General features: G+C 41.2%; 2 protein-coding genes across 2 annotated transcripts; both read left to right on the forward strand.

Moving 5' to 3' along the window:
• Positions 1-2,044: 2,044 nt before the first annotated feature.
• On the forward strand, positions 2,045-5,974 carry LOC130024432 (olfactory receptor 148-like). The gene is made up of 2 exons (XM_056115174.1): positions 2,045-2,076; positions 5,041-5,974. The coding sequence occupies exon 2, from the start codon at positions 5,045-5,047 to the stop codon at positions 5,972-5,974; it is 930 nt and encodes a 309-aa protein (XP_055971149.1). The 5' UTR covers positions 2,045-2,076; positions 5,041-5,044.
• Positions 5,975-12,491: 6,517 nt separating this feature from the next.
• On the forward strand, positions 12,492-13,424 carry LOC130024440 (olfactory receptor 148-like). The gene has a single exon (XM_056115192.1). The coding sequence runs from the start codon at positions 12,492-12,494 to the stop codon at positions 13,422-13,424; it is 933 nt and encodes a 310-aa protein (XP_055971167.1).

Genomic DNA, 13,424 nt, shown 5'->3' on the forward strand with positions numbered 1-13,424 from the left:
CTCCTAGGATTCTGATTCGCTCTAGAGCTATTTTGAAGTCTCTTGTCATTTTTTTTTGTTGTTGCCTGTTGGCTTCGTGCAGCTGATCTTCCAGTTCACTGATGCTGTCTTCAGCTGTGGCCATTCTACTGTTGAGGGCACAGACTGAGTTTTTTATTTCAACTATGGAATCTTTGATTCGTGACATTTCTGTGCATCGCTTTCCAATTTCTGCTCTTATTTCTTCCTGGATATTCTCGATTATCCAATCCATTGTTTCTTTCATGTCCTCCTTTAATTTACTGGATATCTGTCTCACTGTTTCATTGACTTCATTGAACATCTTCATTACATCATATCTGAATTCTTTCTCAGAGAGGTCTCTTAGGTGAGTAGCACCTACTGAGGCTTCTGTATTCTTTTTATCATCCTCCCCATGAAGTGGGAATTTGCATTGTTTCTTCATGTTGGTGTGGAGGTATGGAGACTGAGATGTTACTTGAAATTGCTGGATAGGAGTAGATTACTTGCAGCTCCGTGAGTGGCTGCCTGTCCCAAATTAGGCCACGCTCACTTCTACAGAAGCCACGCCCACTTCTGAAGAGACCACGCCCCCATGGGTACCTGGTGTGGGGGAGGGAGGGGTACAACCTGGGGGAGGAAGAAGACCAGCACAATCTTGGGGATGAACAGGAAGAGGCTCAGGGATGGTGGGAGTCCCAGGGTCCTAGAGTATGCCTGGGCGAGTATGCGGAGAAAGCCAAGTCCTGGGTTTGAAGACTGATGGACTAACTGACCTTGGGGAGGAAGAAGACCGGCACACCATTGGGGATGAACAGGAAGCGAAAATAGTGTATTTTAAAAGAAACATGGTAAATATATACTCCTTCAAAAAATAATAAATACCAGAAAAGAAAATATGTGTCAGGGAGTTTATAAACATTATCTCATAAAATTTTACATTTTCTCTGTAATATAATTACAATGCCTTTTCTTTACCTAAAAATTACTTTAATTAAAAATTACTTAAAAATCGGGGGCTGGAGCAATAGTACAGTGGGTAGGATGTTTGCCTTGCATGCAGCCGACCCAGGTTCGATTCCTTCGTCCCTCTCAGAGACCTGGCAAGCTACCGAGAGTAGCCTGCTCGCACGACAGATCCTGGCAAGCTCCCCGTGGCATATTCATATGCCAAAAACAGTAACAACTAGTCTCACAATGGAGACATTACTGGTGCCCGCTTGACGAAATCAATGAACAATGGGAGGACAGTGGACAGTGCTACAGTGCTACTTAAAAATTATTAATTATTTTTCTACTTTGATTTGAATATTGTTAATTTATAGTTTCCTGTGTGCATATTTCCACTCACAAGCTATGGTATTAATCCAGACAAAACCAGTGAAATGCTGGAGGACAACAGAGCTGATGAGGAAAGACAGAACTTCAGAGCAGAACCTTCCTGTCCTCAGGGGTGGGCCCTCTCAATAAGGGTACAGTTTCTTCCACACAATGTGAGGGTAGAAGAGAGTCTGACAGTTCAAAAATGGCAGGTATTAGTCTTCTATTTTGTTACTTTATGTTCCCCAGATGAATGCAATCTTTCTATGTCTATCCCTCTCTTTCTGACTCATTTCGCTTAACATGATACTTTCCATGTAGTACCACTTGTATGTAAATTTCATGACTTCATCTTTTCTAACAGCTACATAGTACTCCATTGTGTAAATGTACCAAAGTTTCTTTAATCAGTCATCTGTTCTCGGGCACTGGTGGAGGGATGGGTGCCTGACCATTATATAACTGAAACCCAAGCACAAATTTTGTAAGTCTACAACTGTACTTCATGGTGTTTCACTAATAAAAATTTTTTTAAAAATGGCAGGTAACAGCCACCCTGAACATGGGCGAGAAAATGAATGGGCCTAAAGTTTATGTCCCATGGCAAAAACAGGCTGGTCGGCAGGACTGAACCTCAAGAGATTCCCAGTACGTTCTGCTGACTCTCCAGAGTACTGTGTACTATTATGCCATCCCTGAGCTCTCTCAACATCCGACACTTAATTGTTCCCTATTCTCAGAAAGCGCCTGCTCCCTGCATCCTGGGATAAATCAAGGATAAACCCTAGAGAGATGATGAGATCATTTAAAATCCTGTAAATATCAGGGAGAGAAAAGACTTTTGCTTCTAACGCTGACAAATCACGCCAAGTGAGAAGACAGACATCAGATGAACAACATCCTTTTGCTGAGTCTTCTGACTGAAAAAGAAGACAGCTGGGGTCTAGAGTTCTTAAACCCAAGCCAAATTCTCTGGCCTCCCAGGAGCTGGAAATGAACCACAGAGAATCTGCAGGTCAAAGGAGGGGAAACGCTGCTTTGCCTTCCTGGGGCCAGTCAAGAGCCTGTGGACCACGTGAGTGCTCAGAGCAACGCTCTGTTTCTCAACTTCTACTTTTCCCTCCAGTTGAGTCTAAGGACTGTTGAAACTAGGGACTTCCAATTGCTTTTTATGCATCAAATAGAGGCCTGCTGAGTTCAAATCACATAAAAATTCATTCATTTATATTTGTATTCTGAACTACTATTTTGTATCTATTTCTGTCTAAGCACCAGAAAGCTAAGTATTATTCAAACTTTCACTGGGAGGTTGCGATGCGATGTAGTGGCAGAGCACCTGCTTAGGACACATGACACCCTGCATTTCCTCCCAGCAACATATGTACACACACAAACAGGAACCAACACAAAATGAGTTAGTTATATCTCTGACCCAGGATAGTGAAGATTTACTTCTACTTCATCGAAAACATTACCTTAGTATACAAAGATATGAAATTCATTCTTCTGGTCCCTTCCTATTCTCTGAAGATTGCTAATATCATCTTCAGTGGATAATATCCCTGCTACTTTCCAAAAAAATGGACTATTTCTCTAAGTCTGGCTGAAAGCCATATTTCCTTCTCTCATTCCCTTTTCTCATGGCCACCAGCAGATTTAAGATATCAATAGTGATATTCTTATGGTAACTACTCAACAAATTATATGGCAGGAGTTGAGTTAAGCTTGAATCAGAGACACATTTCTATTATTACTTTATTTATTTATTGGCTTTTTGAGTCACACCCAGTGATGTACAGGGGTTACTCCTGGCTTTGCACTCAGGAATTACTCCTAGTGGTGATCAGGGGACCATATGGGATTCTGGGAATCGGACCAGGTTGGCCACATGCAAGGCAAATGCCCTAGCCACTGTACTATCCATCCAACTTTATTGCTTTATTACTATACTATTACACATTCATTCTTACTTTAATTCTCATTCCAGGTTCTATGATGTCTGATGACTAAAAAACTGGCTGCCTGCTAGTCCAAACATGGTGAGGAATCCAAATTGTAATATTAAAATGTTAGAAAGGATAAGGGGTATGTTTGTTAAAACAAGGGGAAATAATCTATCTGAATTTCTGCTTTTTTCATGATATGTTTCCCCTATCTCCTTGCTTTCACTTTTTAAATTGAGGAGAAATGAGACCTCTACTGCAACAGAAACAGAAAAGTGACTGGAAATCCCCTGGAGTTCCCCTGATGGGCTCCCTAAGCAGAGCTCACGTTTTACACTACTTGGGATGGTTCAGAGGTCTGCAGGCTGGATGCAGGGTGCAGGGTGCAAGATAGTTAATGAAGCTGTGGTTCTGATTCCTCCATAACAAGGAATTTTTGTTGATTAGCATAATCTAGAAGAGATGCTCATGGTTCCACAGGGGAACTTATAAACACTTTCCCTAAACTGTGGAGGATTTCCTATTTATGACACTCCTGATACTATTGTCAGAGGTTAACAGGGTATTCTAACACATGCTTAAAGGAATATAGTTTATGGTACTGCAAGATGACAAATGTCACCTCTTAAGTGCTCTCTCTGCATTTTCCAGTCAAATCTACTCAACAACCCTTCAAATGCAGTAATGTCCCTTTTAAAAACAGAGAAAATGAAACACAGCAAAGTCACAAAATGAGGAAGCAGGAGTCTACACTCAAAATCAAACCGACTGATAAGAAAACCCTCTCCTTTCTTCAGCACCACCACCCATGCCCCTACAGAAGTTACCCCAGAATGCCACTCCCCTGAATCTGACTGACACTGTGCCAAACCCACGAGGATGCCCAGGAGACACTAATGCAGACCATGGACACTCAGCCATGCCTGCTCCTCAACAGGCTCACACAAGCACAGACTGAGTCTCCAATTTGAGTCCCCGAACCCCTGAAAGCAGACTAAGGGAACCTGGTGAAAAGATGAAAACTGGCTATGCCCCAACACAAACCCCAAGGGACCCAAGACTCTAAGAACCGAATAACTCCTCTTTAGAGATATCCCAGCTTAAGAGAGTAATTGCAAAGTGAATCGATAGTTTTGAGGAGATGGTTCCAGTCCTCATTCTCCCAAGAACTCACATGCATGATATCAATTGAAAACATATGGCTGCAATTAGTTTTGTAATATTTTTATGTTTTATATATCATTCTCTTACAACATTTCCTATTAATTATGAATATTCTTCTTCAGGGAAGGGGGGGAGGGGGCCCATTCTCCATCCTTAATTTCCTTCACTTCCTTCAAGACTAAATTATTCATTCTTAGCAGTTACACAATACCCAAAGTTTATCTTGCCACTCCTAGTTCAGGAATTATTTACTCTACTTCTGAAGGAACAGTTAAGTACCTTTCATGAGTCACAGAAGTTCAAGCTGAAAATGGGTTCTCTATATTCACCACTTTCTGAGGCAGTTTTTTTTTCTGTGATAATAAAATTATATTATATTTAATTTCATCTTGGGCCCCAATTCATAAAAGAATAGGATATCTAAGAAATACAGTTACAAGTCTCTGGACCTGTAACTAACTTTGGTATATTGCCTAATTGTTTCTGTCTATACAGACACCACAGACATAAACATATTGATTGAATAATCAATGTGTCATATTGTGCCTGTCAATATTTAGCTTACACGTTCATGCATTCACGAGTTTTGTCTTTCTGCAGACCAGCTCTGAAGGAACATGAGGAACCACACGGAGCTGAGTGAGTTCATCCTGCTGGGAATCCCTCAGACCCAGGGAGTGGAGTCTGTGCTCTTTGTCCTCTTCTTATTCATTTACCTCTTCACTCTGATCGGCAATTTACTCATCCTCATAGCAATCCTTTCCTCCCCTGCCCTTCACACCCCCATGTACTTCTTCTTAGGGCTGCTGTCCATTTTTGATATAGTATTGCCAACAGTGACCTGTCCCAAGATGCTATTCTATCTCTCTGGCCAGAGCCGGGCCATTTCTTACAAGGGCTGTGCCACGCAGATATTCTTTTACCATTTTCTGGGAGCTACTGAAGGCTGCCTTTATTCTATGATGTCCTATGATCGCTTTGTGGCCATCTGCCACCCCCTGAGGTATACACTCATCATGAGACCCGAAGTCTGTGTGGGTTTGGTTATAGGAGCCTGGTTGCTGGGCTGTGTTCACGCCTCCATCCTGACCTCCTTCACTTTTAGACTCAACTACTGTGGCCCAAATCAGGTGGATTACTTCTTCTGTGACATCCCGGCTGTCCTGCCCCTGGCTTGTGATGACACCTCGAAGGCCCAAACGGTAGGTTCCATAGCTGTCAGCTTTCTGGCTCTCCTGTATTGGTGCACTATTTGCCTCTCCTACCTGCGCATCGGGATTGCCATTTTGAGGATCCGATCAGCAGAGGGCAGGAAGAAAGCCTTCTCCACCTGCAGTGCCCACCTTGCTGCCATCCTCTGTGCCCTTGGACCAATAATCATCATCTATCTGCAGCCCACACCCAACCATTTGGTTGATGCCATAGTTCAAGTATTTACTAATATTGTTTCGCCCATGCTGAACTCACTAATCTATTCCTTACGAAACAAAGAAGTGAAAACATCCCTGAAAAGAGTGTTTCAGAGAGTAATGCCTTCTCAAGAATAAATTATGAATTTGTAAATTGCGCTTTGGAAATTGCTTCCTAATATCATCCTCTTATTCTGTCTTCTTAATGTATTAGCAAATAATTTTAAAATGCTCCCTCCAGAGAGTTCTTTATTGTTTGACTAAGATGATTTATATTTGTGTTGTTCTGTACTCCTTGGGAACTGGAACCATAGAGGCAGGATAGGGAGGGGGCGGCGATGGGAGGGAAACTGGGAACACTGGTGTTGGGAAACATACTGGTGAAGAGATGAGTATTGGAGCACTGTATGGCTAAAGCCTAATCATGAACAGCTTTGCAAGGTTCAAAAAAATTTAAAAAAACAAACAAACATTAACACAGAAGGTTTAATTTGCAACAAAAGCTTAGTAAATCCTTGGTCAAGGCCTTAATATTCTCATGGTGAGATATGACAATTTTCACAAATTTTATTCTATAGAAATATATTTTTATCATTCCATTAGCCATTTATGGAAAACAAACAATATAAAATAAATCTCTGTGGGCCTACTACCGGGGCTGGTTTCAAGGGTGACTGGAAAAATGGAGAATTTTGGTAAAGGGAAGGTGACAATGCTGGTGGGATTGGTGTTGGAATATTGAATGCCTGTTACAAATTATCATGAACAACTTTGTAAACCACAATGTTTAAATAAAGTGGGGGGAAGAGGAAAAAAGAAAAGAAAATCAAGGGACACAGCAAGTAGTAAGATACAGAAACCACTGCTAAGTATCAAACATGCTATAACTAATAGCTGTTTTCAAACTAGAATAAAGACTGTCATCAAATACTAATTTTTTATGTGTCAAAATTTTTTCCAAGCTGCTGATAATCAACCATAATAAAATAAAATTTAGGGTATTCAGAAGCATTTCCAGTATAAAAAGGGATAGGCAGGGGTAAGCTCAAGGTTGCCAATTTTTGAGAATTGATAAAGGGTAACTTGCCATGTAAGGGTTAACAACTACAAAAAGTTTATGAACCAGTCTCTAAAAATGAAATCAACTTGTATCCGCCATAGATTTTAGATTTTTTTTTCTTCCAGCAGCTCAGTTCTGGCCTCAGCTTCATAATAGTCATGCACTGTTGAGAAAACAACAGAATTGTTTTGCATGCATGTCATTTTTATACCACCAACACTCCCCTATATCCATGTTGTGCAATTTAATAAAGTTTGACATTTATTCGATGTGTCACAAGTTATTATTACAAATAGCCCACTTTATATTTCACTTTATCATTATTAGGTTTATGAGGTTGAATCCTTACCAATTTTGAAAAATGTTAATTTTACATAGAACAGGTTATTATGGGCTGGAGAGATAGCACAGCATGTAGGGCACTTGCCTTGCACGTGGCCAACCCAGGTTCGATTCCCAGCATCCCATATGGTCCCCTGAGCACCGCCAGGAGTAACTCCTGAGTGCAGAGCCAGGAGTAACCCCTGTGCATCGCCGGGTATGCCCCCCCCAAAAAAAATAGAATAGGCATTATGATGAAAATATTCCTGAGATCCAAATATTTTTTCTCAATTCAGTAGCATAGGCTTATACTTTTTAAATTACTAGCATTTAAACCAAACAATGAACAACCAAACAGATTTAAAATGCAAAATCAAAACCCTAAATTATTTTTTAAAATGGGATGGATAAAATAAAGAGGAAAAAAGTAAAGCTTACGGTAATTCAATTTTTTAAAGGATAAAGGTAAAAGGTAAAGGTCCTCCCGTTGATCGTCGATTTGCTCGAGCGGGCCCAGTAACGTCTCCATTGGAGACTTTGTTGTTACTGTGTCTGGCATATCGAATACTCTCGGTAGCTTGCCGGGCTCTCCGAGAGGGGCGGAAGAATCGAACTCAGGTCGGCCATGTTAGCCGCTTTTTTAAATGGATAAAGGGAACTTTTCACCAAAAAAAAGTAAAGATTACTGGAAAGCATTTAAAATGATAAATGTTCTGCTTCCAGTATCAATAAAAAATTAAAATCTTAGGAGAAAAATGTCAGGAAGTTTATAAACACTATCTGATTCAGTACTTAAATTCAGCTGTGAAATACTGTTGCATTCAATTTACAAATTATAGTATTAATTCAGAGAAAACAAGAAAACTGTTTCAGGCTGTAGAATTAATGAGGAACAACTTCAACTTTTACAACAGAATCTCTATTTTCCAACGTGGGCACTTCCAGTAATGCTACAGTATCTTAAATATCTAGAGAGTGAAGGAAAGATTGTAAAAGACAAAAAATGGCAGATAAGCAGCCCAATCACTGGATATAGAGAGAAAGAAAATTATGAGATGTGTCCCCAGAGCAGAAAAATAGGCCAGGGGTGGGTCCAGGGTGATGCATAACTTCAGCGATTCCCAACACATTTCCAGATTCTCCTGAGCAATGTGCAATGGACCCCACCCCTGAGCTCTCTCAGCTACCAGCAGTTAATGGTTCCCTATACCCTGAAGGCTCCTGCTTCCTGTGTCTTGGGATATACCATGGGTTATACTCCAGAGAGATTATGAGATCATTTTAAGTCCTGTATAGATCAGGAGACTTCTAACTCTGAGCAAATCACCTAGGAGAGAGGACAGAGAGCAGATGAACAGCATCCTTTCTCTGGGTTATTTGACCAAGACAGGAGACAGTGGGGTCTATAGCTCTAAAACCCAAGCCAAAGTGCATGGTCCCTGGGAGGTTAGGGATGAGAGCTCCACAGCACCACAGAGAACCTGCAGATCGAAGGAGGGGAAATTCCGTGTTGCTCTTCCTGAGCCAGCGATGAATTCATGGACCAAGTGAGTGCTCAGATCATTGCTATGCTTTTCAATTTTAATTTTTCTCTTTACTCTAGAGTCCTGTGGTGCAAAGACTGAAGAAAGAACTCGCAACTCTCAGTATCTGTAGTGCAAACCATAATGCCCAAAAGTATAGAGAAAATACAGGAGAAATTTTCTGCCATAGAAGCAGGGAGAGGGGTGGGATTGGGGGGTTACTGGGGATATTGGTGGTGGAGAATGTGCACTAGTGGAGGAACGGGTGTTCATTGTATGTGTGAAACTCAAACATGAAAGCTTTGTAAGTGTATCTCATGGTGATTCAATTAAAAATGTCAATTATATCAAAAAAAAGAAAAAAATCACAACTCTGGGATCCTTCTTTTATGCAATGAAAAGAAATCTTTGTTCCATTAACTGTATCAGTGTTTCATCACCCCCTCCCCCACACACACATACATGTACATACACACACACAATTTTTATGTTGGATATATTCCTGACATGAAGAAAACATACTTCAATATCATAGAGAAAATTACCTTTAGCATCTGGTGGCATACTCCTATCCAATGATAAAGGTAAAGGTAAAGGTAAAGGCCCTCCCGTTGATCATCGATTTGCTCGAGCGGGCCCAGTAACGTCTCCATTGGAGACTTTGTTGTTACTGTGTCTGGCATATCGAATACGTCACGGGGGGCTTGCCAGGCTCTGCCGTGCGGGCAAGATACTCTCGGTAGCTTGCCGGGCTCTCCGAGAGGGGCGGAGGAATCGAACTCGGGTCGGCCATGTTGGCTGCGTGCAAGGCAAACGCCCTACCACTGTGCTATCGCTCCAGCCCAATGATAAGCAGCTTTATAATTGTGTATCTCATAGTGATTCAATAAAAAAAGAAAGAAAAAAGAACTGGGACAGGAGAGATAGTTTAGCAGACAAGGCTCTTACCCTGTTGCTCTACCCCCAGTACCCCATAAGGTTCCAGAGTCCTCCTGGCATAGTCTGTGAATATAAAGTCAGGAGCATGCGTTGAACATAGCTGGGTGTGGAAAATCCACCCCCCCCCAAAAAAAAAAATAAAACAAATGATGAAGAGAAGCATTGGAAATGCTTTCTTCTCGCGTCATCAAAATCTCTGAAGAATGCTTATTTCTTCTGGAATGGCCTGTGCCCCCTCTCCTTTCCCCAAAATGAAATATTTCTCAAAGTCTGACTTCATCTCTTTTTGTTTTCTCTTTCCCCTTTCTCTCTTACAACCTCCTTCAGGCTTAAAATATTGACAGTCACTTCCCTCTAAGTGAATGCTCTCAAGTTCTTTGAAACAACACCCCAGAGCAAATACTGTTAAGCATGAGATCAGTTCTTTCATGGGCACCATAACATTAATCTTGGGAGCCATTCTGTCAAAAATTTACCATCTCAAACAAAAATAAACGTACAATGAGCTCTCCCCACTCCCATGCTTCACCAAGCACAAATACAAGAAGAGCACGTATTTTCTAAAAACACAGCTGAAGTGGTGCAAGTCTTAATTCAGATTTGAAAGACAAAGGGAAGCAAAATCAAAGATTCTCTGTCAATTGGCAGTTCAGAACATTTAGCACATTTAGTGAGAGCTAAAATTTCTTAATGCCTAGAGATAAGGTAGTCACAACAATAGGTCTCTTCATGTAGCAAAATCAAACTATATCCATAACAAATTAATTTCCAAATTTAAATTCACTTATTTACATGGCAAATATCTGATTTCCAGCTATTCACAGGCAACGGGAATAACATTACTAATTTAATCACAGCTGTCTGTATTGCTTTAAGGGACCTTGAAATCTAATAAAACCCAAGTTCTATTCCATCAGAATTACCTCTGTTCGATGTACTAAGCAATATGTCCAAATTCAATTATTTTTATGAGATAAAATTATCAATATTAAGTCTAGATAAAATCTGAATTGACCAGGAATTATACTTGGAAGGCTCAAAAAATAAAATAAAAGCACTCCTTTCAACAATTCGCTATACATATATATATATATGTGTGTGTGTGTGTGTGTGTGTGTGTGTGTGTGTGTGTGTACAAAGATAGGTAGATATAGATACAGATACACATTGCTTTTTGGTTTTGTTTCATTTTGTTTTATTTTGTTTGGGTCACACCTGGTATGATTAGGACTTCCTTAGACTCTATGCTCAGGAATTACTTCTAGCAGGGCTCGGGGCAAAATATGTGAAGCTGGAGGTTGAATCCCCTGGGTTGGATGCCTGCAACACAAACACTCTACCCGCAATACTATCTCTATGTCCCCCAAATTTACTATACTTGTTATATTTGTCTTTTAGATGAACTGATCAGAGCCTGTCCGGTGGTGGTGCTGGCACTGAGAAAAATAATGGGGGCAGGGATGAGGCCCAGCAGTACAGCACTTAGAGGGGAGGAGGAACTAAGGAGGCAGGAAGGGAAGGAAGAAGCAGAAGGAAGGAGAGTAGGAAGGAGAACAGGCAATTCATTATATTCCCTAGAGCCAAGCTATATGACAGAGACTGACCGCTAATACCTCAAAGCAGTTTCAAGTTCTCTGACATTCACTTTAGGCTGGCTTATTTTAAATTAAAGAATTTCAAATTCACATCTATGGCATTTGCTAGGAAATGTAAGAGGAAAGTGGGGTAGGGCGCTTGCCTTGCACGCAGCCAACATGGCCGACCCGAGTTCATTCCTCCGCCCCTCTCGGAGAGCCCGGCAAGCTACTGAGAGTATCTCGCCCGCGCAGCAGAGCCTGGCAAGCTCCCCGTGACGTATTCGATATGCCAAACACAGTAACAACAAAGTCTCCAATGGAGACATTACTGGGCCTGCTCGAGCAAATCGATGATCAACGGGAGGGCCTTTACTTAAATTAACTAATAAATTCAAGATATGCTGAAGCAGAATGCCTATAATCAACAATATATTATCCACTTAAAATATCATATGATAGATCTACTATAAGTTTTCATATTAAAATAAAAATATGTTTGAATCAGAAAAAAATTAGAAGAGTAAATAAAAACCAAAACTGCACAAGATTGAAAAATAACAATTGTTAACAAAGATTAGATATCAAGTGTTTACTGCATAAATTAACTTAAAAAATATACAAACCATATAGCTTAACCTGAAGACAGTATTAAAATAGATGATAATATCCAACTATAATTGTTTTAGAGATAAAAACTGTCACTTTAAATATGCTCACAGAAAGACATGTATTCAGTGTAATCAGAAAGACACAACCCAAATCCTAAGGTACGCTGCACTCTCTCCAATCGAAATTTCATTGGCGATATGGATATCAAGTCCTGCTGCTTGGGGATCTATAGGATATCAGACAGCATAATCTACATGCTCTGTCACATAGAAATGTTCTCAAAGAAACCAGGACACAGACTTCAGGTCGCTTAATTTTAGGACACGGTGTTGTCAGTGGTGATGGGTGGCCATTAAACTGTGCACCACTTTATACACAGCAGGTCACACTTGTGCTAGGCGTCATTAAGTTGTGGGTCCACACACATGAAAGAATGGGATCTCCTGTGACGTGAAGGCATAAATATGCTCTACTGACACATGAAAGACTTTGGAATTTCTAATTTTTTATGTTTGAACAAAGAACAGTGGTAAGAATGATCCATGTTATCATACTGTGTCTCAAGACAGCTGTCATGTTCACGCTTTCATGAGTTTTGTCTCTCCCCAGACCAGCCCTGCAGGAACATGAGGAACCACACAGAGCTGAGTGAATTCATCCTGCTGGGAATTCCTCAGATTCAAGGACTGGAGACTGTGCTCTTTGCCATCTTCTTGTTCATTTACCTCTTTGCCCTGGTTGGCAATTTACTCATCCTCATAGCAATCCTTTCCTCCCCTGCCCTTCACACCCCCATGTACTTCTTCTTAGGGATGCTGGCTGTTTTTGATATCGTTTTGCCAGCTGTGACCTGTCCCAAGATGCTGCTCTATCTCTCTGGCCAGAGCCAGGCCATTTCTTACAAGGGCTGTGCCACACAGCTCTTCTTCTACCACTTTCTGGGCTCTGCTGAAGCTTGCCTCTACTCTGTGATGTCCTATGATCGTTTTGTGGCCATCTGTTACCCTCTGAGGTATTCACTCATCATGAGACCCGAAGTCTGTGTGGGTTTGGTCATAGGAGCCTGGTCAGTAGGCTGTGTTCACGCCTCCATTGTAACCTCTTTCACTTTTAGACTGACCTACTGTGGCCCGAATCAGGTGGATTTCTTCTTCTGTGACATCCCTGCTGTCTTGCCCCTGGCTTGTGATGATTCCTCACTGGCCCAGACCGTGGGCTCCGCAGCTGTTGGCTTTCTGGCTCTACTATTTTGGTTCACCATTTGCCTCTCTTACATGCGCATTGGGATTGCTATTTTGAGGATCCGGTCCGCAGAGGGCAGGAAGAAAGCCTTCTCCACCTGCAGTGCCCACCTTGCTGCTGTGCTCTGTTACGTTGGGCCTGTAATCATCATCTATCTGCAGCCCGCACCCAACCCCTTGCTCGATGCCATCGTGCAGATCCTTACTAATATTGGCTCCCCCATGCTGAACTCTCTGATATTTTCTTTGAGAAACAAAGATGTAAAGAGTTCCCTAAGAAAAGTGCTTCACAAAATAATACTTACTCCTCAAGAATAA

Source organism: Sorex fumeus, unplaced genomic scaffold, assembly GCF_029834395.1.
Source record: "Sorex fumeus unplaced genomic scaffold, SorFum_2.1 ptg000028l, whole genome shotgun sequence".
Taxonomy (NCBI): domain Eukaryota; kingdom Metazoa; phylum Chordata; class Mammalia; order Eulipotyphla; family Soricidae; genus Sorex; species Sorex fumeus.